This window comes from Lissotriton vulgaris, chromosome 1_1 (assembly GCF_964263255.1).
Source record: "Lissotriton vulgaris chromosome 1_1, aLisVul1.2, whole genome shotgun sequence".
Taxonomy (NCBI): Eukaryota; Metazoa; Chordata; class Amphibia; order Caudata; family Salamandridae; genus Lissotriton; species Lissotriton vulgaris.
The window spans coordinates 6,310,124-6,332,928 of record NC_141685.1 but is presented as its reverse complement, the minus strand read 5'-3'; the positions used below and the strand labels follow the sequence as shown (position 1 = coordinate 6,332,928).

The 22,805-nt window shown below is 44.7% G+C and overlaps 1 protein-coding gene across 2 annotated transcripts; it reads right to left on the bottom strand.

The window, feature by feature from the left end:
* Positions 1 to 5,317: 5,317 nt before the first annotated feature.
* On the bottom strand, positions 5,318 to 20,577 carry LOC147736940 (uncharacterized). Of its 2 annotated transcripts, none has more exons than XM_086934095.1 (4): positions 20,476 to 20,577; positions 13,697 to 13,829; positions 6,115 to 6,361; positions 5,318 to 5,617 (listed from the first exon to the last, which is right to left on the bottom strand). In XM_086934095.1, exons 2-4 carry the CDS (start codon positions 13,760 to 13,762, stop codon positions 5,481 to 5,483), a joined length of 450 nt encoding a protein of 149 aa, XP_086790221.1. In that variant the 5' UTR covers positions 13,763 to 13,829; positions 20,476 to 20,577; the 3' UTR covers positions 5,318 to 5,480. The 2 variants fall into 2 exon arrangements, with proteins under 2 accessions (XP_086790221.1, XP_086790229.1); XM_086934103.1 differs by lacking the exon at positions 20,476 to 20,577 and adding an exon at positions 18,322 to 18,386.
* Positions 20,578 to 22,805: the final 2,228 nt, after the last annotated feature.

The window sequence follows — 22,805 nt, the reverse complement described above, 5'->3', positions numbered from 1 at the left end:
TAAGGGAAAGAGAGTGAATGTATTCACAGATAGTCAGTACGCATTTGGCGTAGCCCATAGCTTTGGACGATTGTGGAAGGAAAGAGGTTTTATTACGTCCCATGGGACTAAGATACAACATGGTCAGTTAGTTAATGACTTGTTGGAATCTCTAACCTTACCAATGGAAGTTGCGATTGTGAAGTGCAGCGCTCATCGAGCAATCACGGATGATGTTGGTCGAGGAAATGCCTTTGCTGAGGAAACAGCAAAACAGACAGCTAGGAACACGATGAGTAGAATGTATGTTTCAATGTCTGCAAGATGGGTTACTGATTCGGGAATGTGTGAAGATACAATGGAGAGTGTGAGAACGATTCAAAAAGAAGCAACAGAGGAGGAAAAACTGGCATGGAAGGAAACGGGTAAATTGGACTCGAATGGATGTTGGATTGATTTGACGGAACAACAGCGTTGGATGTTGCCTGATGCGTATGTGCTTGCGGTAGTAACGATGGTGCATGGAGCAGCGCACATCAGTTCTAAAGGGATTTGTAAGATGTTGGCTCCAGTCTGGAAGAATGATGGGATTAATAAGTGTGCAGAAAGAGTGGTGAGAAACTGCATGATATGCCTGATGCATAATCCTGGCAAGGGAACCCCCACACCTGCTGGTCATTTTGCTCCACCTTCCTGTCCCTTTGAAGTGATTCAGTTAGACTTCATTCACATGGACCGATGTAATAATCTTAAGTACGTATTAGTGGTAGTCTGTGCTTTTTCAAGATGGATTGAAGCTTATCCACTTAAAGACAATACTGCTTTGTCGACTGCCAAAATTCTCCTCAAGGAATATTTCCCTAGGTTTGGAATGCCACGGATTGTATGGTCAGATAATGGAAGTGAGTTCGTAGGGAAAGTTATGCAGAGTGTGTGTGCAGGCTTAGGCATAAAACAAAAGTTCCACAGTGCGAATCATCCCCAGTCAGCAGGTTTAGTTGAAGGGTACAATGGCACCCTCAAACTGAAACTGGCTAAGATACAAGCCTCCACGGGCTAGGCCTGGCCAGACGCCTTACCTTTGGCCCTGTTATCCACAAGAGCGACAGTGCATTCCCGAGTAGGGCTTAGTCCCTATGAGATAGTGTTCGGTCGCCCTGCTAATATTTGGGGAGTACCAAGATCTAGGGAGTTTAAGCAGCTGGAATACCCAATGTTAATCAATTATCTTTTTGACTTGACTGCTAAATTGAGTCTCATTCATCAACAGGTTTTCGATGCATTGCCAAAGCCTCCGGAAAGTCCAGGCCATCAGCTGAAACCTAGAGATTTCATCGTTGTGAAGAATTTTGGGCGAACAAGAAATCTTCAACCAAAATTCGTTGGACCATTCCAGGTGCTTTTGGCGACGAGGACTGCTGTACGAGTGGCCGGTAGAAAAAACTGGATCCACGCGACGCACACCAAGCGTGTGCCCTTACCACTCCCGTATGATAACTGGGTGAGGAAAGGAATTGGTACCTCTGAAACTGAACAAATCCCTAGGTACACTCCTTTCAGCGATGCAGAACTAATCACTGATTCACCGAACTCTGACTCCCCATCTGAAACTGCTCCTTTGAACACTGAACATTTGCCCTCTGCATCAAACGAACACTTGTCATCTGCGAATCTGAACATTGTTACCTCTGCTGAACACAATCTATTTCCGGATCAAACTACACCGGGAAAACTGAGATACAACTTACGTTCTCAATCAAAGGACAAATAAAGCAGGAAAGTGCCTTTTTTCTTTTTTTCATTTTGCTCTGATACATTGCCTTCAGCCAGGAAGTTTGCTAAGCATTTTTCATTTCACTGTTTGTTTTTATTTGTGCTTAATACCTTGCCGTCTGGGTAGCCGTAGGGTCGTGGCTTTGTGCCTAGTTGAATCTGCGGGGGCCAGACACAAGGTCGGTCTTTCTGTCGGTTCTGGGAACTCCCAGGGCTGGTAGAGGCATTTTCAACTACGTACATACCATCAGTGGTCGCGAGCGGTTTGTAGAAGATGGAGCTTCCTGAGCTGCACCAAGAGAATGTAATTTATGTTCGCAGAAATAGACTGTACAAGATTCTTCACGACAAATGTTTTATGATACAATGTGCAATTATGTTTCTAATTGTTTTAATAATGTTGGTGGGTGGAATCGTCTTTGGTATCCATTTGGTTTTTGCACCGATTACAACCACAGTACCTCCCCTTGATCTTGTTTCTTCTACTATTGCTTCTTACCATTCTTTCCATCCGTTTCCTGAACACGAACAAGCTTGACGCTCTGAATTAATAAACAACACTTTTGTACAGCTCTTGCATCAACATCAACTGGTAGTTAACACAACAGACTGCTGGGTATGTGGTTTGATACCACACACTATGGATAAAGGCATTCCCTATCTGGTCTTGCCTTTTAGCTATAATGGATCATTTCAGGCCCTTCAGACTATCTTTGTCTATGCCCTTGAGACCTATCCTCCGCGTCCACCACGTTCCGCTAAATATAACTCTGCCAATAAAGCTTTAGTCAAGGGAATCATTGACATGATTAAAGACGTCAATAATACCCCATCTTATCCTAGGGATGAATTACGAGTATATCTGAGTTGGAATTCTACAGAGTATCGCATTAGTTTGGGTGAAAGCAAGCGTAAGAGCTCCACTCCAATCTGGGTCGTACCTCACCGAGGTCAAGTCTGCTTGCAAGGAAATGGGAGAAATCTAAGAGCTCAGCTAGGGAAGAGTGATGTGTATCCGTCTAACTCTTCCCCTGCCTTTCTTACTGCTAGGGGCACCTACTTCATTTGTCAGGATAGGGCGTATACATGGTTACCTGCTGACTTTTCAGGTTCATGCTATATTGCTCGATTATTGCCTCCGACATACACTGCCTCTCCAGATTATCACAAGACCAGAGTAGCATGAGGTGTTTTCAGCAAGGAAGATACCGCTGGTAAGGAAGCCGGAGACTTCTTCAAAGGTTTCCTTCCGTTCTGGGGGCCTATGGCCAATAGTAGAAATATACGTCAGCTAACACAGGTAGTTGAATCTACTATTACAGAAACTGCTGGTGCCCTTAGTAATTTAACAGCTGAGCTCCAGGCGGATCGTCTCATGACGTTGCAGAATCGTATGGTTCTAGACGTACTACTTGCAGATCGAGGTGGGGTATATAGAATGATCCAATCGAGCTGCTGTGTTTTTATCCCCAATAATGCTCCGACAGTATATGAAGCGATCTCTAAGCTTCATAAGATTTCTGACTCTATTCATGTAGACATGGGAAACTGGTCCTTAATGGAATGGCTCTGGACTCTACTATCAGCGTGGGGATGGAAGGTTCTGATGGTCATTGGTATTATCTTAATATTCCTATTCTCATGCTGCCTTATTATACAATGTGGTCCCGCTTTGTGTAGCCTCTGTGCTGCAACCTGTCTCAGAAAACGGCCTGTATTTGAAGACAAGGTGCGAGAAAGGATGATGATGCAACAACATGTCACTGACTTAATGAACATCGAGATAGACTCTGACATAGATTGAGTAATTGCCTACGTAAGGGCAAAAGGAGGGTCTGAGGTTCCGTGACGATTTGAACCCGTGTTTTCAACATTGTTGTAAACTCATAATTTTGGTACCGATGAACCGCAAATGATCCATTTAGTATATCCTGGTGTTTTCGCTATGCTACGAGCAAGAGCACTCCTGTTATAAACACATTTCCGATACACCGATGGCATCCATTTTAGATCATGGCGTCCATCTTGTTTTCTTGCCCTCACATAGTCAATGAACACGCAGTGACCTCTGATCATTTGATTTCAATTAAGGACACGTAGGCTTTAGCCGACGATTCACCTCTCTTGTGACACGTGCACCTTAGGACAGAAACGCTGTGGCCGCATGACTCGGCAGAAGTTGCCTCCTCTGCCCGAGGCCAGTCCTGCTATACTGGTTCTCGTGTTCGTTGGCCTGATCATGATTAGGTGGCCGAAGCTGTTAGCCTTGCCCATTTACGACCCACAAACATCTCTTATCCTGTTTTTCTATCTTCCGCACCTGGCTCTGCTCCTTTCCTTCTGGGCCTTTATTAGGGGGAGGTAACAAAATTTACGATGAGGCGGTCCGGCTCTTGAATGAAGAGATGACATGGGATTATGATGGAACAGTGGGAACCGCTCGATTGTAATGTTTTTGACATCAGATATTGTTGACGATTCTTGTGCAACGCCAAATATTTATTGTTTCGGATATCATGTTTGAGAAGCACACTAGAATGTGGAGAATGTTGCCCCAAGCTAAAAAAACTGTATTTAAGGAGCAACCACTAAATACAATTCGAACAGTCTCCTAGACTCTGCCCGTGTGTAGATTCTGTGATTTCTGTGTCCCTGCAGTAATAAACCTTTGGTCTTTGACGCCACCATCGAGAAGCCCGTGTTTCTGTTTATTTGTGCACCAAGACAGGTAGAACTCAGGGGTCTTCGGGTGTTGTCCCTGACACCTCTGGACGGTACCGAAAAGTCCAGAACTCCACTGGGACTTGCCTTATTTTGAGGTACAGAGCATTATCTGAAGCTGTTTGACATGGTGACCAGTGGCAAAAGACTAAACCAAACAGTGGTGAAATGAAAAATGTTCAAAAGGTATGTGTCAACATGTAATTTTATTTATCGCAAGCACCAATTTGCTTCGATTTGTAAATCCTGAAAAGGATTTTGATTCAGGTCTTCATTATAAAACAAGCAAACCAAACACAAAACTTCTCTAAACCTGGTCCTAATTAACAGATTAATTTTCTCCTGCTTTGGTAAAATTACTTTTTAATTCTACAGTGAGAGGTAGATACCTGTTTTAAATAAATCTGAAAAATGCAATTTTAGCTAGGCTTCTGCTGCAGAAATACCACAAGCACCTTCATACAAAAACAGTGGTCTGCAAGAATGTTATACTTTGCATTCAGATAAGCGTAACAACCAGTAGCGGCTTGCATAGGGCGTGCAACAGGGCGGTGGCACTGGCGGAGAGGGGCAGGGTAGCAACCACGGACATACAACAGAACAAAGGAAAGTAATTACATTCCTCTGTTCCGCGTATGTCCATGTTTGCTACCCTTCCCCTCCCCACAGCACGCCCTATGCGAGCGGCTACTGTTTATGCGTGCTGCTACTCCCATACTCCTGACTCACTGGGACTTGCCTTATTTTGAGGTACAGAGCATTATCTGAAGCTGTTTGACATGGTGACCAGTGGCAAAAGACTAAAGCAAACAGTGTTGAAATGAAAAATGTTCAAAAAGGTATGTGTCAACATGTAATTTTATTTATCGCAAGCACCAATTTAGCCCCATGGGGGCCAGGATACCGAACAAGAGGAAAAATCCAGAAAAAAGTCCAGGAAAAAAAAAGGAGGGGAAAAAGGCCAGGCTACTGCAACCAGAACAAATTGCTTAACGGAAACCAGCAACTTAGTTGTTTGATTCTAGATTCGGAGTTTTCTTTAATCCTCTCCTAGCATTGCAAATATTTATCGCCAGCTTCCTTCTCATACTTCTGTTGTCCAGTGATGGCCAGCCGTTGGTACTGCACACAGACTTCATAAACTCTGGAAATATAAAATAACATACTTCAGTATCACGTTACCACGACTATTTTTAGATTTTAATAGGGCTGAGCTTCCTTTAAAAAGTTTGTTCCATTATTTCATATAGAGTGCCAGATGAGATATTGTTAGGGTTACGAGGGTTCATAAGTGTAACATGAAGGGCACTTGGTCAAAGAGGCACATGTGGCTAAATAAAAGCTGCAAGCACAGTATTTTATAAGTTCAGTTTGCTATCACCCATTCATCCAGTTTGAGCCCCTCACCTGGACAACCACAAATTGTTAATAAATTACAAGACCCCCATTGCTCTTGCTCTTTTGCAGACATCTGTTGAGTAATGATTGGCAGACATCTGTTGAGTAATGATTGAGTCATCTTACCATTATAAGATACCAGACCACACATGCAAACCTTTAACACCATGTACCATGTATAATAATGAATTTTCGCAATCCAAGATCGAATGAATGTTCCATTGAACATTTGTAATATCTTACCAAATAATGCATCGACCTTCTCCTCATCAAGGACAGCTGTTCCAGCACGAGCCTTCGTTACACCTTTTGCAGATGCAAGTTCTTTTGGAGAAAAAAGTATTTCGCTGATACCATTGAGAAGAAAACCTGCTCTGTCCCGAGCTGCCTTGGCTTCCTCCAAGACCTTGTGCAATTTCCGCTTTGGAACAAGAACATCTTTGAACCGTGAAGGATCATTTGAGTCCTTCACCAACTGCTGCATATCAGTCTGCAAAATAACACAACTATTAACTATTTGCCATCATGTTAGGTTACATATTAAAAAATATATATAGGAAGAGCGGTTTTGAGTTGGCATCTATACATGGCTAACAATGTAATATTTGCTAGGTTCCCTCCAACAGTATAAAGCAGCCACATTTAAAAACATTTCATGCAGAAAGATTTCAAAGTGCCAGAATAGCTTGCAATTATCTCTTGAAAAATATCCTGAATCATTAGACACTGTTTCTTCACTAAAAAAAGCAAGAGAAAAAATATGTATTAACATATAAACTTCAAAACAGATAACACATTGACCACTTGCAATATATATTCACACACTAGCCATAATATATAAATAAAGAGGTATTGATAATAAAGGACAAATGTACAATCTATCCATAACCAAATAAGTAAGTTTTCCCTTTTTTGTGAAGAATCCTACCTGGATGTTGCCGGTTGCTGCCTAATCATCAAGGAAAACGCCAACTTCTCTTGCAGCCTCCCCGTGTCCCTGGAGGGATTGACCGCCCTGCCGCTTTTTAACAACTTGCAGCACCCGCTTCGCGGGTGCCGCTGCGCGGTGTGTGGCGTGGGGTCGAGGCTGCTGGAGTGCTCGTGAGCCAGCGGAAGGAGGAGGGAGCATCGTGAGGCAACTGAGGGCGCGCGCTGCAGGGACTCTCTAGACCAGGAGTCCTTGCGCTGCACAGGTGTGCACGGCCGCGCCCCAGTAAGACACGCCCCCCGGCTGACCAAAGGTCATAAGCGGGAAGACTTCCTGCCTGCAGCGGGACCCTTTTTTGTGAAGAATCCTACCTGGATGTTGCCGGTTGCCGCCTAATCATCAAGGAAAACGCCAACTTCTCTTGCAGCCTCCCCGTGTCCCTGGAGGGATTGACCGCCCTGCCGCTTTTTAACAACTTGCAGCACCCGCTTCGCGGGTGCCGCTGCGCGGTGTGTGGCGTGGGGTCGAGGCTGCTGGAGTGCTCGTGAGCCAGCGGAAGGAGGAGGGAGCATCGTGAGGCAACTGAGGGCGCGTGCTGCAGCACCTCTCTAGACCAGGAGTCCTTGCGCTGCACAGGTGTGCACGGCCGCGCCCCCAGTAAGACACGCCCCCCGGCTGACCAAAGGTCATAAGCGGGAAGACTTCCTGCCTGCAGCGGGACCCTTTTTTGTGAAGAATCCTACCTGGATGTTGCCAGTTGCCGCCTAATCATCAAGGAAAACGCCAACTTCTCTTGCAGCCTCCCCGAGTCCCTGGAGGGATTGACCGCCCTGCCGCTTTTTAACAACTTGCAGCACCCGCTTCGCGGGTGCCGCTGCGCGGTGTGTGGCGTGGGGTCGAGGCTGCTGGAGTGCTCGTGAGCCAGCGGAAGGAGGAGGGAGCATCGTGAAGCAACCGAGGGCGCGCGCTGCAGGGACTCTCTAGACCAGGAGTCCCTGCGCTGCACAGGTGTGCACGGCCGTGCCCCCAGTAAGACACGCCCCCCGGCTGCAACGCCCCCCTTTATGAACAGCGATCTACCGCTCAGTGGGACGCGAGCGGGACGCCGAGCGAAGCCCGGGCAAAGGGCGGGCCCTCTGTGGCCCTCAGAGGCCAGAAGAGGCCGGCCTGGGCCACCCCCCTAAAGTCATCCAAAGGCACTACCCAAACCAGGTAATTACCTGTGCCCTATTCAACGTAGTCAAGTCAATCCTTCATCTCTGCACCCTCTTTCTTTAGACTATGAGGAAGACTGCTAAGAAGCCCACATTAAGATCAAGCACAAAACCTAAACCTAAAGTGGACCCCCCTCAAACACTACCAACACTAACTGCCATCGATAAGATGCTTAAACAAACTATAGGGGCGGTATCCAATGCCATCGCTAACACGGAGAGAAGGATGTCTCTACCACCCGTAACTATCGTCCAAGACACTCAGGAAATTCTTATCAATTCATCTGCAGTTTCCCTAGACTCGGCAGATGACCCTGACACTAGTCTGGCCATTACCCCCTCTTCTTTCGTCGATCTTCCATGCTCCCAGGCGCCTGCCGAAAGTAGTAGGGAGCGAACGGATTTACTAATAAATAACAACAAGAGGAAACTAAACACTATGGAAAAAAATGGCCCCAAGGAAGGCTCCAAAAGCGGAGGTAAAAAAGGCCAAACCAAAACAAGAAATCATGACCTGGTGACGCCTATAAATCCACCAACACCAGGAATACCGTGTTGGATTACCAATATGGTGGCTGACCTCAAAACGGACCTTGAGCACTCCATTACCATGCTGATAAAACCTCTTATAGCTAAAATCGACAGACTAACATCTCTTATAAACAACAAGGGTGTTGGCCCTAAAGGCCAAACAGCACAAGAGGGCGCCTTAATAAAACAGGATGGCATCATACCTAAAAGATCAACTAAAGATAAGGCCAATCCAATAGCGGACATGGCAGCAAACAATTTCATCAGAGCTATACAGAAAAACATCAAAGATACACAAAAGGCTGCTACCACACCGAATACAGGTAAAACCAATAAACAAACATTTACTGAAACTATTAAACCATCCGTTCGACCCACTGAAACACCTCAAGGAAACAACGTTAAAACTCCCAAAGAGGCTCCCAAGACCAATCCGACCCCATTGGCAACCTCCAAAGAAAATAAAACAGCAACCCGTTTCAGGACAATTAACCTCCTGCCTGAAGCTTCATCCTTCGTAGTTGTATTAACAGGAGTCCCACCTTTAAGAGAGGGCAAAAGGGAAACACAAGTAGAGTTAAAAAACAAATGTGCCCAGTGGTTACAAATACATAGACCACTACCCCCCAACATTCACGGGGAGATTCTCTCAGTAAGAAGGGGGGAGTGGATCGGCAAAGGCACAAAGACTATAGCAGGGGATATAATCACGGTGAACTTCAGAGACATTGCAGCAGTCAATTTTATTTGCAATGCCCCCCCTAGTTATACCCACTCACAAATTCATCCTGTACACCTTTCCTACTTTTACCCATTTGCAACTCATAGACCCATGCAGAGCAATAGACCCCCGATGATTAGAACGCCCCAAATGGATCCCCAATACAGACTACCCCAGTGGCAAAGGCCATATCATGTGACCCCCACACTATGATCCCTTCTTAACGCAGCACGCACACTGGAACAGGTTTAGCGTACTTGAAGAGGTCGATTGACAGGGGCGGGAAAAGCAACCCTCTAATCAGGCAAGGCTGAAGGAGGCAGGACCACCCACAACTGGAGGGATAACGGGGGAGGGGAACAGATCAGAACTCGTACCCAATAAGGGAGGAGGCAATAAGTCTCCGAATATGAGTAGGGTAAAAGGCGACTTGACAAAATCCCCCCAACATAGGCCAACCACCAAACAGTGTAGATCAGCTATTCATAGTAGCTTACAACCTAGCCCCGACGTACCACCCGAAGTGGAAAATCAAGCAGGGCTTCCATCAAGAGACCTAATAGGAATCCCCAAGGATGACACTTACAAAAACTTACAAATTGTATCCTGGAATATAGCAGGATTAGCGGCTAAATTTCAATCCCAAGAATGGCTTAGCTACATAAGTAAATTCAAAATTATATGCCTGCAAGAAACATGGGCCACTGAACTAAATGACTATTGCCTAGAGGGTTACAAAAGTTTCTCCGTTCCGGCCAAAAAGGTATCCTCGGGCAGAGCCAGCGGGGGACTCGTAATATATGTTAACCTAGATATTCAGGGCACATGGTCAAACACTAACTGGGTCTCATATAATCTCCAAGTAGTTAGGTTCGTCTCCACAAGACTAAACTTTTTTCTAGTCAATTGGTATAATGCGGCTGGTATGGCGGGAAAGGAAACAGCCGTAAAAGAACTGGACTCTTGCCTAGAAAATTTGATCAACTCAAATAAGACACCAAACCCCCCAAGTTTAATACTTATGGGGGATTTTAACTGTCACCTTTGTGATAAACTAAAACCTTTTAATAAAGACTGGTCGAGATGCACCATAATGAAAGGCCCACATTTCACTCACTGAAAAGAGGGATGGGACCTGGAGAGACTAACGAAAAGGCATAATCTAACTCAAACTTTAGATCTTGTTGTGTTGGGTGAAAAAGGAGAATTAACCCCAACATATAAAGGAAGAGGTTGCCACTCTTATATTGACTATATCCTAGTCTCGCCTATATTAAAAAGAAATATAAGTAAAATCATAATAGATGCAAGCATCTTCAGTGATCACAACCCAGTCATTCTCACAATAAAAGGCTTTGATTTTAAACGAGGTCCAAAGAAATCTGACACCATAGAAAAAGCAGTGGATCAAGGAAGAAGAATTAAATGGGCCAGGATTGATGGGGATAGATTTTACAAAAGTCTGATAGCAGAGGGCTTAGAAGCAATAAATATATGCCTTGACCCAAGTGTGGAAGGAGTCCTGGTGGTCAGGGCATTTGAAGAAATTGCGTCCCATGTAAATAACCTTTTAAAGACTACTGGAACTAGCAAAGTGCCCTCAGCCCCACGTTGGTTCGACTCGATCTGTACCAAGGCGCTTATAAACCTGAATCTCAGCCTTCATGCCAAACCAAGGGACAAGATCGTTGTCGCACAGAACAGAGCCGAATACAAAAAAGCTCTGAAAAAACGTAAACAAAGCCTACAAAATCAAGCCTGGGAGGATCTAAGGGACGCTGCTGAAAGGAAAGACTCTGCAAGTTTCTGGAAAGTTATTAACTCCCCATGTTTTCAGGACCAAGGAGCACCAAAAATCACGAACATCATATTTCCAGAACAATGGTTGAACCACTTCCAGAGTCTATATAACCCCTCAAGCCACTTAACCCAGGGGGAAGTACCAGGGAGCTTTCAGCCGGCCAAATTGGACTTCTCCCTGAAAGAAGTTGAAACGGGAATAGCAGGGCTCAGCAAAAACAAAGCGCCCGGCCCGGATGGAATCCCACCTGACTTGTTTCTAAGCAGTCCCGAGCTATGGGCCCCGCTGCTTACAAGGGTTCTGAACGAGGCAGTGGTGGCAGGACTGCCCCGTTCCTGGTCAACAGCGACCATAGTTCCCATTTACAAAAAAGGGAATCGTGACGACCCTCAATGCTATCGACCAATTTCACTCATTGATGTGACTGCAAAAGTATTGGGGAGAGTCATTTTACATCGATTACAAGATTGGGCAGAGGAGCACCAGGTCCTCTCTGAAATTCAATATGGCTTCAGGGAGGGCAGATGCACCACCGACCAATGTTTGAACTTATATCTTCTGACAGCTAAATACACCATTGCTGGGAAGGGGTCCATTTATATGGGGTTTATGGACCTTTCAGCGGCTTTTGACCGCGTAAACAGAAGAAAGCTCTGGTCTCTACTGATTGAACTAGGAGTGGATCAACCGCTAGTGGACACCCTGCAAAATCTTCACTGGAATACATCTGCAAGCGTAAGGTACAACCAAGAGGGAAAAAAGACCGACCCATTTGCCTGCACCAGTGGAGTAAGGCAGGGTTGCAACCTCGCGCCCTTCCTTTTTTCCATATATATCAACTCGCTGGAAAAAGACCTACTCAAATTAAAGGTGGACTCACCCCAAATCGGTCATCGTGCAGTGCCCGTACTATTATACGCCGATGACGCGGTACTGCTTGACAGAACCCCTCTAGGTTTACAAACACTGATCGACGGCTTTGTTGTGTTCATGGATAAACTGGACCTAGCGACAAATCTGGAAAAATCCTACATCATGTCATCAGGGCAACTGACAAAAGGGAACTTTACATACCACATCGGGTCACATAAGATTGACCAGGTTAAGACCTTTTCATACTTAGGTGTACTGTTCGATAACCATCTCACTTCAAACCCCTGGTAGAGAAGCACTCAATGAAATTGGCAGCATCAGTAGGAGCCATCATGGGGTATGGACAAAGATTAGGAAGATGGTCTCCAGAGCAAATACTGAACCTGTACAAGTCAATTTGCTGTGCGAAAGTAACCTATGGGGCAGAACTGTGGGGCTTCATAGATAACAAAGCACAGCAAATACAGACAGAAGAAAACAAATTCTTGAGAAGAGTCCTGAAAGTACCCCAGAGCGTATCGGCTTATATTATCCATGAAGAAGTGGGAGAACCCTTTATAGTAGACCGGATTAAAATTAAACCTCTTCTGGCATGGGTCAAATTATGGACCAACCACGAGGCGGCCCTAACAAGACAAATTATCTTGGATTGCCTCAAACGAGATAAAGGCCATGACATACCCTGGCTAAAGTATGTCAAGAACTCACTAGCGGAGATTGATTGTATAGAACTCTTCACATCCCCAGACTCTCTAACTATCGAGAGCAAAGCTCTGGTGAAAAAACTCTTTCCAGAACGGCTTCAATCACTAAGAGCTGAGAAAGAAAGACACAAACCCACTGTCCTATCTTATAGTAAACTCACAGCGAAGCAAGGAATGGAACCTTATTTGAGGGTCATATATAATGCTCAGGACCGCTATGTCATGACCCGCTTTAGACTTAACATGCTTCACCATCTCTTTGCGGTTCCGGCTGGGTTCACTCATACAGTGGCAGAGAAGGGTACCTGCGGCTGCGACCACCGGTCTCCGCAGGATACCCTTCACTTTGTTTTATTGTGTCCATTTTATGCAGTACCAAGACGCAAGTTTCTGGTGGGGATTTTGAAAGATTTAAAGTTTAAACAAGCGAAATTGGCCCTGAGGTTTTTACAGGAAGCTGAAGACGCTTATACCCTTTTCTGCACTATAAACTTTATCCGGATGGCACTACGGCTGAGGAACACCAGAGAAATCGGACTCTAACATTATCTGACCCCTTGGTTAATTAACCCCTTGTCCCACTAGCCTAATGAACTATTGTGTTAGATAATTTTACCTTTTATATCCCTTTTTTAATGGAAAACTCACTTTTTAAAATAATTTTGTGTATATTGTATATGTGCTTTTATGGTGTCTTTTCAAGAACCGAAATAAAGATTATAAATTGAAAATTGAAGTTTTCCTTAATAGACAGTACACATTGTAAGCCTGAACTTGAACCTCCTGAAAAAAGTTGCCTAAATAAAATAGTTTATCCAAAAATGGCTGCCTTATAGTAGTGGCACAAGCTAAACGTTTCAGCCCTTTTCATACTTATTACATTTGTCTCTGGAGAGCAATCCAAGGCATATGTGAGGACATGCATATTCATTTTTACTGTCCATTATTGGATTAATTAATCACAAATCTAGGTTTTTACTGAAACAGATTGGTAATTTGTACCATTATCCTGCAGTTGCAAACCTATTGTAGAGATGTACTTATTGTGCTTACCAGATGATTGGAACAGAATCGTAGCTTTAAAATCTCTCTCTTCAGTGATTGTCCGACCAGCTTCATCTATATTTTCGACCAGCCATTTACAAAGAACTTCCCCGGGATTGTCCAAAAGCAGGACGTCACCAGTCTGCAATATAACACAACTATTACCTATTTGGCATTATGTTAGGTTACATACAAAAATATATATATTACAAGTCATGGCTTTTGGATGGACACTGACGAAAGAAGGTGAATGCTGAAAGTTTATGCTGCCAGATTCTGCTAAAAACCTGATGCGTGACTGATTGCAAGTGACGCCGCCTGTACTGCATTTTTAAATCACTCTGATCATTGATCTCCGTCCGAGCACTGCTGAATACCGAACACATGTTCGAGTGCCACACTCTTTTAATCCACTGGGCCGAATTGATTTTAAGAAACTGCACCGTGTGATTGAAATTGTGTAACCCACCTTCGAAATAGCTTTATAAAATACCTGTGTCCCCTGTAGCCCCGGTCCTCCGCAAGCGCTAGGCTTGTTTGTGGGGAGGGCGCAGGGCGGTACCTGCATCCGGCCTCCTGGCGGGAACAGGCACTGATTGGGACAACTGACTTGGAGAGGCGGAGCTGACCACTAGCCCGTCCTCTACAAAAGCCCTTGAACTGCCACTAGCCTTTCTGTTGACACTGACGAAAGAAGGTGAATGCTGAAAGTTTATGCTGCCAGATTCTGCTAAAAACCTGATGCGTGACTGATTGCAAGTGACGCCGCCTGTACTGCATTTTTTAAATCACTCTGATCATTGATCTCCGTCCGAGCACTGCTGAATACCGAACACATGTTCGAGTGCCACACTCTTTTAATCCACTGCGCCGAATTGATTTTAAGAAACTGCACCGTGTGATTGAAATTGTGTAACCCACCTTCGAAATAGCTTTATAAAATACCTGTGTCCCCTGTAGCCCCGGTCCTCCGCAAGCGCTAGGCTTGTTTGTGGGGAGGGCGCAGGGCGGTACCCGCATCCGGCCTCCTGGCGGGAACAGGCACTGATTGGGACAACTGACTTGGAGAGGCGGAGCTGACCACTAGCCCGTCCTCTACATAAATCAGTCTCACCAGATGACGCGCAGCGAATACGCGCAGCAACCGCGCCAAAGACTAGCCTAAGACATGCCCGTCTGGGCCCGTCCGGGACAGGACGGGGCATGGGGCAGAAAATTTGCCTCCACAGACAAGTTCCCAGGTATGAGCGCCTTGCAACTAAAAGCTTTACGTCCCGCTCCACACCATGATTGCATTGTACTCTCACTACTGGGCGAAACATTCTGCCCAAATTGTCAATTGCAACTTACTAATATCCAACCTCACCCGGACCCAGTAAGACATACCCAAACCCCATCCAAACGCCCCAAACGCTCGAGCTGCAACTATTCCTTTTTCTCTGTTAATTGCAGATCCTTACCTCAGCACAAGCTAGATATTTTCACCCTTCTAATGGAAGAAGCACCCAGTGCTCTCTTCCTCACGGAAACTTGGCTACATGATAGCTCCGGCCCAGATGTAGCAACTGCTCTCCCTGCTAACTATGCCATAGCAAGGAAAGACCGACAAGGTCAAGTGGGTGGGGGTATCGCGATCATATACTGCAAAGATTTCATCTGCAACATGCTCCCAGTAAACATCCCAGACTGCGAAGCTGGCTCTTTTCAAATTACTTTGAACCCGAACTTTACGCTCTCCAGCCTCCTAATATATAGACCACCAGGGAACGCTTCTTCCTGGACGGCCAGTTTAGCAAATTATATTTCGCCATTTCTGCTAGACTATAAGAATTTTACACTACTAGGGGATCTAAATCTGCATCTTGAGGACCCAACCAATATAGCCTGCCGCAATCTACTAGACGACCTAATAGCTCTTAACTTATCACTCCTCAACTCCGGCCCCACGCACAAAGCAGGACATCTTCTCGATCCCATAATTACAAATCTCCCAGAATTAAAATGGTCCCTAACCAGTCCCATATGCTGGTCAGACCATCACCTTGTCAGTTTTAGTCTAGCCAGGACTCCCTCCCCCAGTAATACTGTACAATCTTCAAACCCCATGAGAAACTGGAAACTACTTGACAGTAAAAAAATGAATCAAGTGCTGACATCTAGCACACCCGCCCAGGACCAGAACGTAGAAATTCTCGCTGTAACCACTAACCAATGGCTAGAATCCGCAGTCAACCAATGCCTCCCCTTGCCGAAGGCTAACAAAAACTTCCACCGCCCCCCAGCCCCCTGGTTCAACGAACTTCTCAAAGTTGAAAAATCGAAATGTAAAGCACTAGAAAGAAATTGGCGTAAAGACTACTGCCCTGAAAAAAAGATTACATACAAAAAGGCGAGAAACGCATATCACTCCTCTTGCATTAAAGCACGGGCCAAACATGTGGCAAACTCCATCAATAATGCCACAAACAAAGCAAAGACTCTGTTCAACACAGTAAAGGACCTAGCGGGGGCCCAAACAACGGCTACTGCCCATCCCCTCACAAAAAAACAATGTCAGGACCTTGCGACATTTTTCAATGATAAGATTGAGAACATTATCATCAACATCACGACCAGGCCCCTCAGCAACTGCTCACACCAGGATATCCCCACGCCATCAGAAAAAGTAAACACATTGGAAAAGTGGCCCCTGGTAACTATGGACTCCCTAAAAACCGCCCTAAAATCCATCTCATCAGGCTCCCCCTGTGACCCCCTCCCTGTGAGTATTTTAAAACAACTTGATCCTACCCCCTTGACTGCCATAATGAACGTGCTAAATGCTTCCCTCCAAGCATCCACCGTTCCATCATGCTGGAAGCATGCAGTGGTAACCCCACTACTGAAAAAACCGTCATCCGACCCCACAGTTCTCTCGAACTACCGACCTATATCTCTGCTGCCCGCCTTTTCCAAACTCATGGAAAGGCACATACACTCCGCTATCACTAATTTCTCAGAGGACAACAATCTCCTCCACCCCTCACAGTCGGGTTTCAGAGCAGGATACTCCACAGAAACTGCCCTACTGGGTGTGACGGAAAAAATTCGACAACTGCTGGACAAGGGTCAAACGGTCGCACTCATTCTTTTAGATTTGAGTGCGGCGTTTGACACCATATCACATAATATTCTTCTGGTCACCCTAGAGAAAAACGGCATTCGCAAGGATGCCTTACAGTGGATCAAGTCCTTTCTCTCCGAAAGAACCTTTCAGATTAAATCCAGTATCGCAAGCTCTGACATCTTCCCTGCTCCACATGGAGTACCACAAGGTTCTATCTTGAGCCCACTGTTTTTTAATCTGTACCTCAGACCACTGGCAGATCTGGCAGTTGGCGCAGGCCTAACGTTAATGACCTACGCTGACGACTCCCAAATCATTTTCTCCCTCTCCGAAGCAAACCCGTTAGCTCCTTCCACACTCAAAACCGGACTTCAAAATATTTTCAACTGGATGACTACCAACCAGTTAAAATTAAATGGGGACAAAACTGAGGTACTCCTACGAGGACGAAACAAAGAACTCTGGAACCCCTCCCATTGGCCACCGGAGCTGGGTAACATTCCCCCGCTAGCTACCCAGGTTAGAAACCTAGGGGTCATCATAGACGATACTCTGTCTATGAAACAGCAGGCAAATAAAGTCGCAGGACTATGCTTCACTATAATAAAATGGTTAAAGAAAATCGTTTGGATGCTGCCCCCAGACACGCAAAAAACCGTAGTAAACGCTCTAGTAACATCGCGTATTGACTACGGTAATATCCTCTATCTCAGCTCTAACTTAGCAGTAATCAAGAGACTCCAAATGATTCAAAACTCCGCTGCAAGACTCTTGAGAAGGATTCCAAAGGCTGAAAGAGTCTCAAAACACCTGAACGAACTACACTGGCTCAGGGTCGAACATCGGATCAGCTTCAAAACCCTGAGCTACATGTTCAAAATTAAACATAAAACGGCTCCCTCCTATCTTCAAGCCTTAGCCTCCCCCTACTTGCCAACAAGAAACCTCCGCTCCCAAACGGCCTCAAACTTCGCCGTGCTTAGATTTAAACTTCAAAGAACTGGCGGGAGATCCTTCACTGTTAGAGGTCCAATTCTGTGGAACTCACTCCCCCTGCATATCCGGAAAGAAGATAGCTACACTAAATTCCGGAGATACGTAAAAACCTGGCTGTTTCAGAAACAACTGTGCTAATCAACAAACTCAGCATTTCCTTCATCCAACTCACTGTCACAGGCGCCGGGAAACCCTTGTTGGGTAGCTGAGCGCCATACAAATGCAAAAAATAAATAAATAAATAAATGTTGATTTGGCATTTGTACATGGCTAACAATTTAAGATTTGCTCGGTTGTCGGATGGCAGGCCAAATCTTAAAAAGACGGTCACAATCAGGGTGATGGGGAATCAGTCTCTGAAACTTGGTCAGAGGAAGACACACAAAGTTACCAACAACCTGCTAAGCAGTAATCCTGTGGCTAGCCATAATCCTGACTAAGAAAGGAGACAACCAACACTGTGCAAAACAAGTAACAAAGTGTGGCTTTATCACAAAGATCTATATACTCCTAAACCATACGACTCACTTACCAAAGATAGCTAGACTCACCAGCACCTAATCTGCAGAGACACAGCAAAAATCAACAATAACCGACTAGAAAGAAAAAAAAAAAAAGAATTACTCACAAGACAACAAAATACACATTGAGCACAAATGCAAAAAAAGGTTTTCACACTCAATAAAACAGAAGCTACACATACTGCTAATAATGCACCATTAAAAAAGCACATTCATGCAGGGAAATGAAACTCATTTAGAGTAAATACACTATAAAAACGAATTCCTGGTTCTAGTGAAGCCCCCCCCCCCCAGGACAGAAGGCCACAAAAACGGGCTGATCTGTCCCTGGGAGGAGGAGGAGGAGAAAGCAGCCACTAGTACCAAGAAAAAGTAGGAGGCCATCCTTGCCTAAGGGATTGCCCCCATGCCCAATAAAAACAAACTCCTGGCTCTAGGGGAGGGGGAAGAAGATAGGTACAAATAAACTTCCACCATTGAAAGCAACCCTTGCCAAAGGAGTCACTTCCATTTCAACAAATAAAGAATCCTTGGTGCCTAGTGGGGGCATTACGGCTGCACGATTGCGATGCCATTCACAATTGTGCAGCAGGAATACCCTGCAAACAGACATCATTGGAGAGGAGAGAAAGACTATTTCCTCTATCCAGAGGGTGGTTGGAGGGAAAGTGAACTTGCAAAACTCAGATTTTCGCTTGAACAAATCTACACATGCATGTTTATGCTAAAATGCAGTTTGTTAGTAATGGTTTAAACATTTAGTCAGACACTGATTTTTTTGGCTCCTAATCCAGGTCCTAATTTTCAGGGTACATACCAGCGTTGAGGCCACCATTTATCGGCACTAAATTCTGTTTGCTCCAATGCAAAACTCTGACAAATTAAGCTCAGCATATCAACTTAATTTTTAGCCTCGAGCTACTCTTGTACATAGTGTTTACCTTTAAAAAAAAGGTTTTTAATGTTCAGTTCTACTAGCGTTTATCTTGTTTTATTATTAAAAGCCATTAGCATGAGAGGTGCTGCGCTCTTTCCTCGACCTGCGCTCTGTCTCTGTGCAGCCTGAAACTTAGGGGTGGAGGCGGGGGCCTGGGCGGGGGTATGAGTCCAACACGTATTTATAGCTAGTGAATCTACAATGCCATACAAAATTATGTTACAGAGACCGACGCCCTTTATCTAACTTGCCTTTCTTGTTCGAAAGTACTGGGAAACCATCTTTAAAAGTTTCGCGAAAAATGAGCATGCTGCCCAAGGTGTGCATTGTGTATCACAATAAAGACAGGATTAAATTGCCCTGAAGCTGGGCAACCACCGAACAGCACAAGTGAAAAGGAAACCGCTAAATACAGAGATAGACATCTATCCTTCCTGTTGGCATGCATTCATTCATCCATACATACATCCACGCAATCATCCGTTCATCGGTCCGCCCATACATCCATACATTTGCCTGTTTATCCATACCACAAACATGAATTCATACACCCAGGCATCCATTCTGTCTCCCATCCATTTCAATATACTTAATCATACATCCACGCGTTCAATCAGTCACCAACCTACGCACCCACCCATCCTTCCATACCATCAAGTTCCTCCAGCCAAACATACATTCATTCACCCATCCTTTCCCCTTCCATTTCTTTTGTATGTACTAATGTATACCGTGTATTTTGACCCTACCATACCTCCCACAGGCAGTTTACACCACAAAGTAGCAGACAGCTGGCCCACGTGGGTACGTTTCCAATTCAAAAGATTCGCCCACCTTTCCTTGTGTATTTTATACTGAATGTAACATCTTCAGCGTCCCTTTTTTTAAAATATGCAAGTCAATGAATTGATAACATTATTGTGAAATATGGAAAATAACTGCCTGGTGTAATATTGTTCCTGTGAATTTTAGGTACTGGGTGCGGTGCTGTGGGCGTGCAATGATAAATGTTAGGAGAAATTACGTAACGACAGTGTCCATCTGGTGCAGTCGGGGAGGCCATCACTAGAAAATGAAAACATTCTGAAAGCAGAGACAATACAAGGGAGTATACACTTGTATAATCTACTGATACAACATTACCACGTTGAACCCTAAATAGCCAGAAAAGACCATATAAAAAATCCTGGTTCCAATTCGTTCTAAACCGGTCCTACGGTTTTCTTACCCGTTATGCCACAATCAGTCATTTTCATGCTTCCAGTTGTATGCGCGCAAAGTCTGGTAAATTAAGGAGCGAAGCCGCGCCAGATTTCCCCTTAAAAACGCCATTGCTCCCTCACGGTTTTCCTTGGTGCTTCCAATGACGTCACTTCCGGCGCTACCGGATGTGCGTAGGCTTGCGCAAGTCCACCTGTGAGTTAGGTTCCTGCATAAAGGTGAGTGGGAAGCAGAGAGTGAAGATTTGGAAAATTAAACAATTAAGCCATTTCTAATTGTGTAAAAAAATGAATGCAAGGTGTACAGAGGTTATGCCAAAGATGGGCACACTCCACCAACTAAGGTTTCCCCGAAACACCACCGCACACGGACATCTTCGGTTCTCCTCCGTATCTTGCTGTATGCTCCTTCTGATCTGGGGACCACCGTCGGTCACTTGTGGAGATCTAGTTCTTAAAACTCGTGACGTCACTATTTGGAGGGATGGGATTATTGTCATACTGAGGCGGTGGAGATCCCAGCAAAGTACACTCAGACTTTTTATTCTGCCGAAGATTAATAAAAACCACTTACGTACCTGCATAATAATTTACATTTTTGAACATTACTTTTGTTGGCAGTCACAGTTTAGGTGACTACATAAAGCCAATATAAAGAATACACGAAAACACATTACTACTAAGTGTTGGGCTTGTGGACTGTGCACACCTCTTCTCATATCACCAGCAGTGAAAGCGACCAGCTGAGCACCGCTCGAGCAAAGCATCATGAAACCGGGTTACTGCAAAGTGGGCCATTAAAGACTTCTGGGCACCAATAAATAGGTGCACATTTCTGCACACTTCTTAATGAGAATTGGAGGCAGGGTGGAATGTGCACAGATTTCACAATTTCCATCAATACTGCTCAGCGGGGCTCTCTGAGAACTCTTCTTTAGCATCACTGAAAAAGTGAACATCAACAGCGGTTCTTCTCTTACTGCCACCAGACAAGGCACACTGAGGAAAGCTTCGTACACCAACTCGTTATAGGAAACAATAATGCAGAGAGGCCCCAGGAGCCGTGAGTTAAAAAAAATATTTTGCAGACAGGAAATAAAACAGATTTAACTCAGTGCTCAAAATTCTCACAAGACATTTTTGGTGGTAGCGTGCTTCATAAAGCTCAATTATCATAACATAACATGGATCTTTATGTATCGTGTTGAAGCTTTTAAGAAGCACTTCCTTATCCCAGGTGGAGTTTCAAAATGCTCCAATTTGCATTGGGTTTACTTCTCGCATGGGTGATTCACATGAGTGTTAGCTGCATTTTGGCCTAACAGTAACAGTAAGTTTATTATGCATAGTTAATTAAAACCAGTGCAAAGCGTATTACAAACAGTAAACATAAAATAAAAAGTAAAAAATAGACATTAAAAAATCATTAATATTTGTGCATTATTATCGTCATTAAAAAGCATACACAGAAAAACCCAATCTGATTAGCAAGGAGCAATTGTCTTTAAGGCAGGGCAGCGTATTCCTGTGAGACCTGTGGGCCGCCTACATGTTGTCTGTGTCAATTTTCGGAAGTTTTTTGTTTTGACAATTTTTGTTCGATCATTGCAAGGAACTTAACGTATCTGCAATTCAGTTTCGTGTTCGAAGGGTTCAGGCAGGCGAGAACCGCTTGCCTTCTTGTGCGAGTTCCTAGCTGCTTAAGCTGGGCCTTTAAGAGCTGTTGACGGGCTGGCCGTAGCTCTTCGCAAAGGCAGGTCAGATGAAGTATATCGCCCTTGTCTGTTTTGCAAAATGGACAAACTTCGTGGCCATTTCTCCTGAGCCATGGTGGAAGATACTCTCCGCTGGGCAGAACCCCTAGTCTATGTTTCAAGAACTTCAGTTTTATTGTTTTAGGATAACCCTGGATGAAGTAGGGTTGTGGTGTCAGCGTTTTATAGGAGTTTAATGACATCCAGGCATGGTTTCTTTTAGCGAATGTGGCCTTGTCCTCTAGTAAGGATAGTGTTTTAACAGTTTTCCAGACTAGTTTTTTTAATGGGTTGTGCCCGAGTTGCATGTCCCAAATCACAGTTAGATTAGTGGCCACCAGAGCAGTCTTCAGGTAGGATCTTGCCTGAGATGTATCCCTATTTTGGATGTCTTGCCATAACAGCGAGTTTAGAGTGTTGGTGGGGGCCGAGTGGAGTTTGTGGCAGCAGTTGATGTACGCTCCCTGTCTGGCAAGGGCTTGCTTTTGCAATCCAAATTCCAGCCTAAGTTGGGCCGGCGATGTGTAGGACGGAAGGGAAAACATTGTTCTGTAGGCTTTTGTCTGGATTGTGTCCAGGTTCTT

Coding starts and splice junctions, on each gene's coding strand:
- LOC147736940 (XM_086934095.1), bottom strand. CDS start 13,762: ATGAAGCTGGTCGGACAATCACTGAAGAGAGAGATTTTAAAGCTACGA. Junction 6,362..13,696: donor GATTCTGTTCCAATCATCTG/GTAAGCACAATA, acceptor GTTATTTTGCAG/ACTGATATGCAGCAGTTGGT. Junction 5,618..6,114: donor GAAGGTCGATGCATTATTTG/GTAAGATATTAC, acceptor TTATATTTCCAG/AGTTTATGAAGTCTGTGTGC.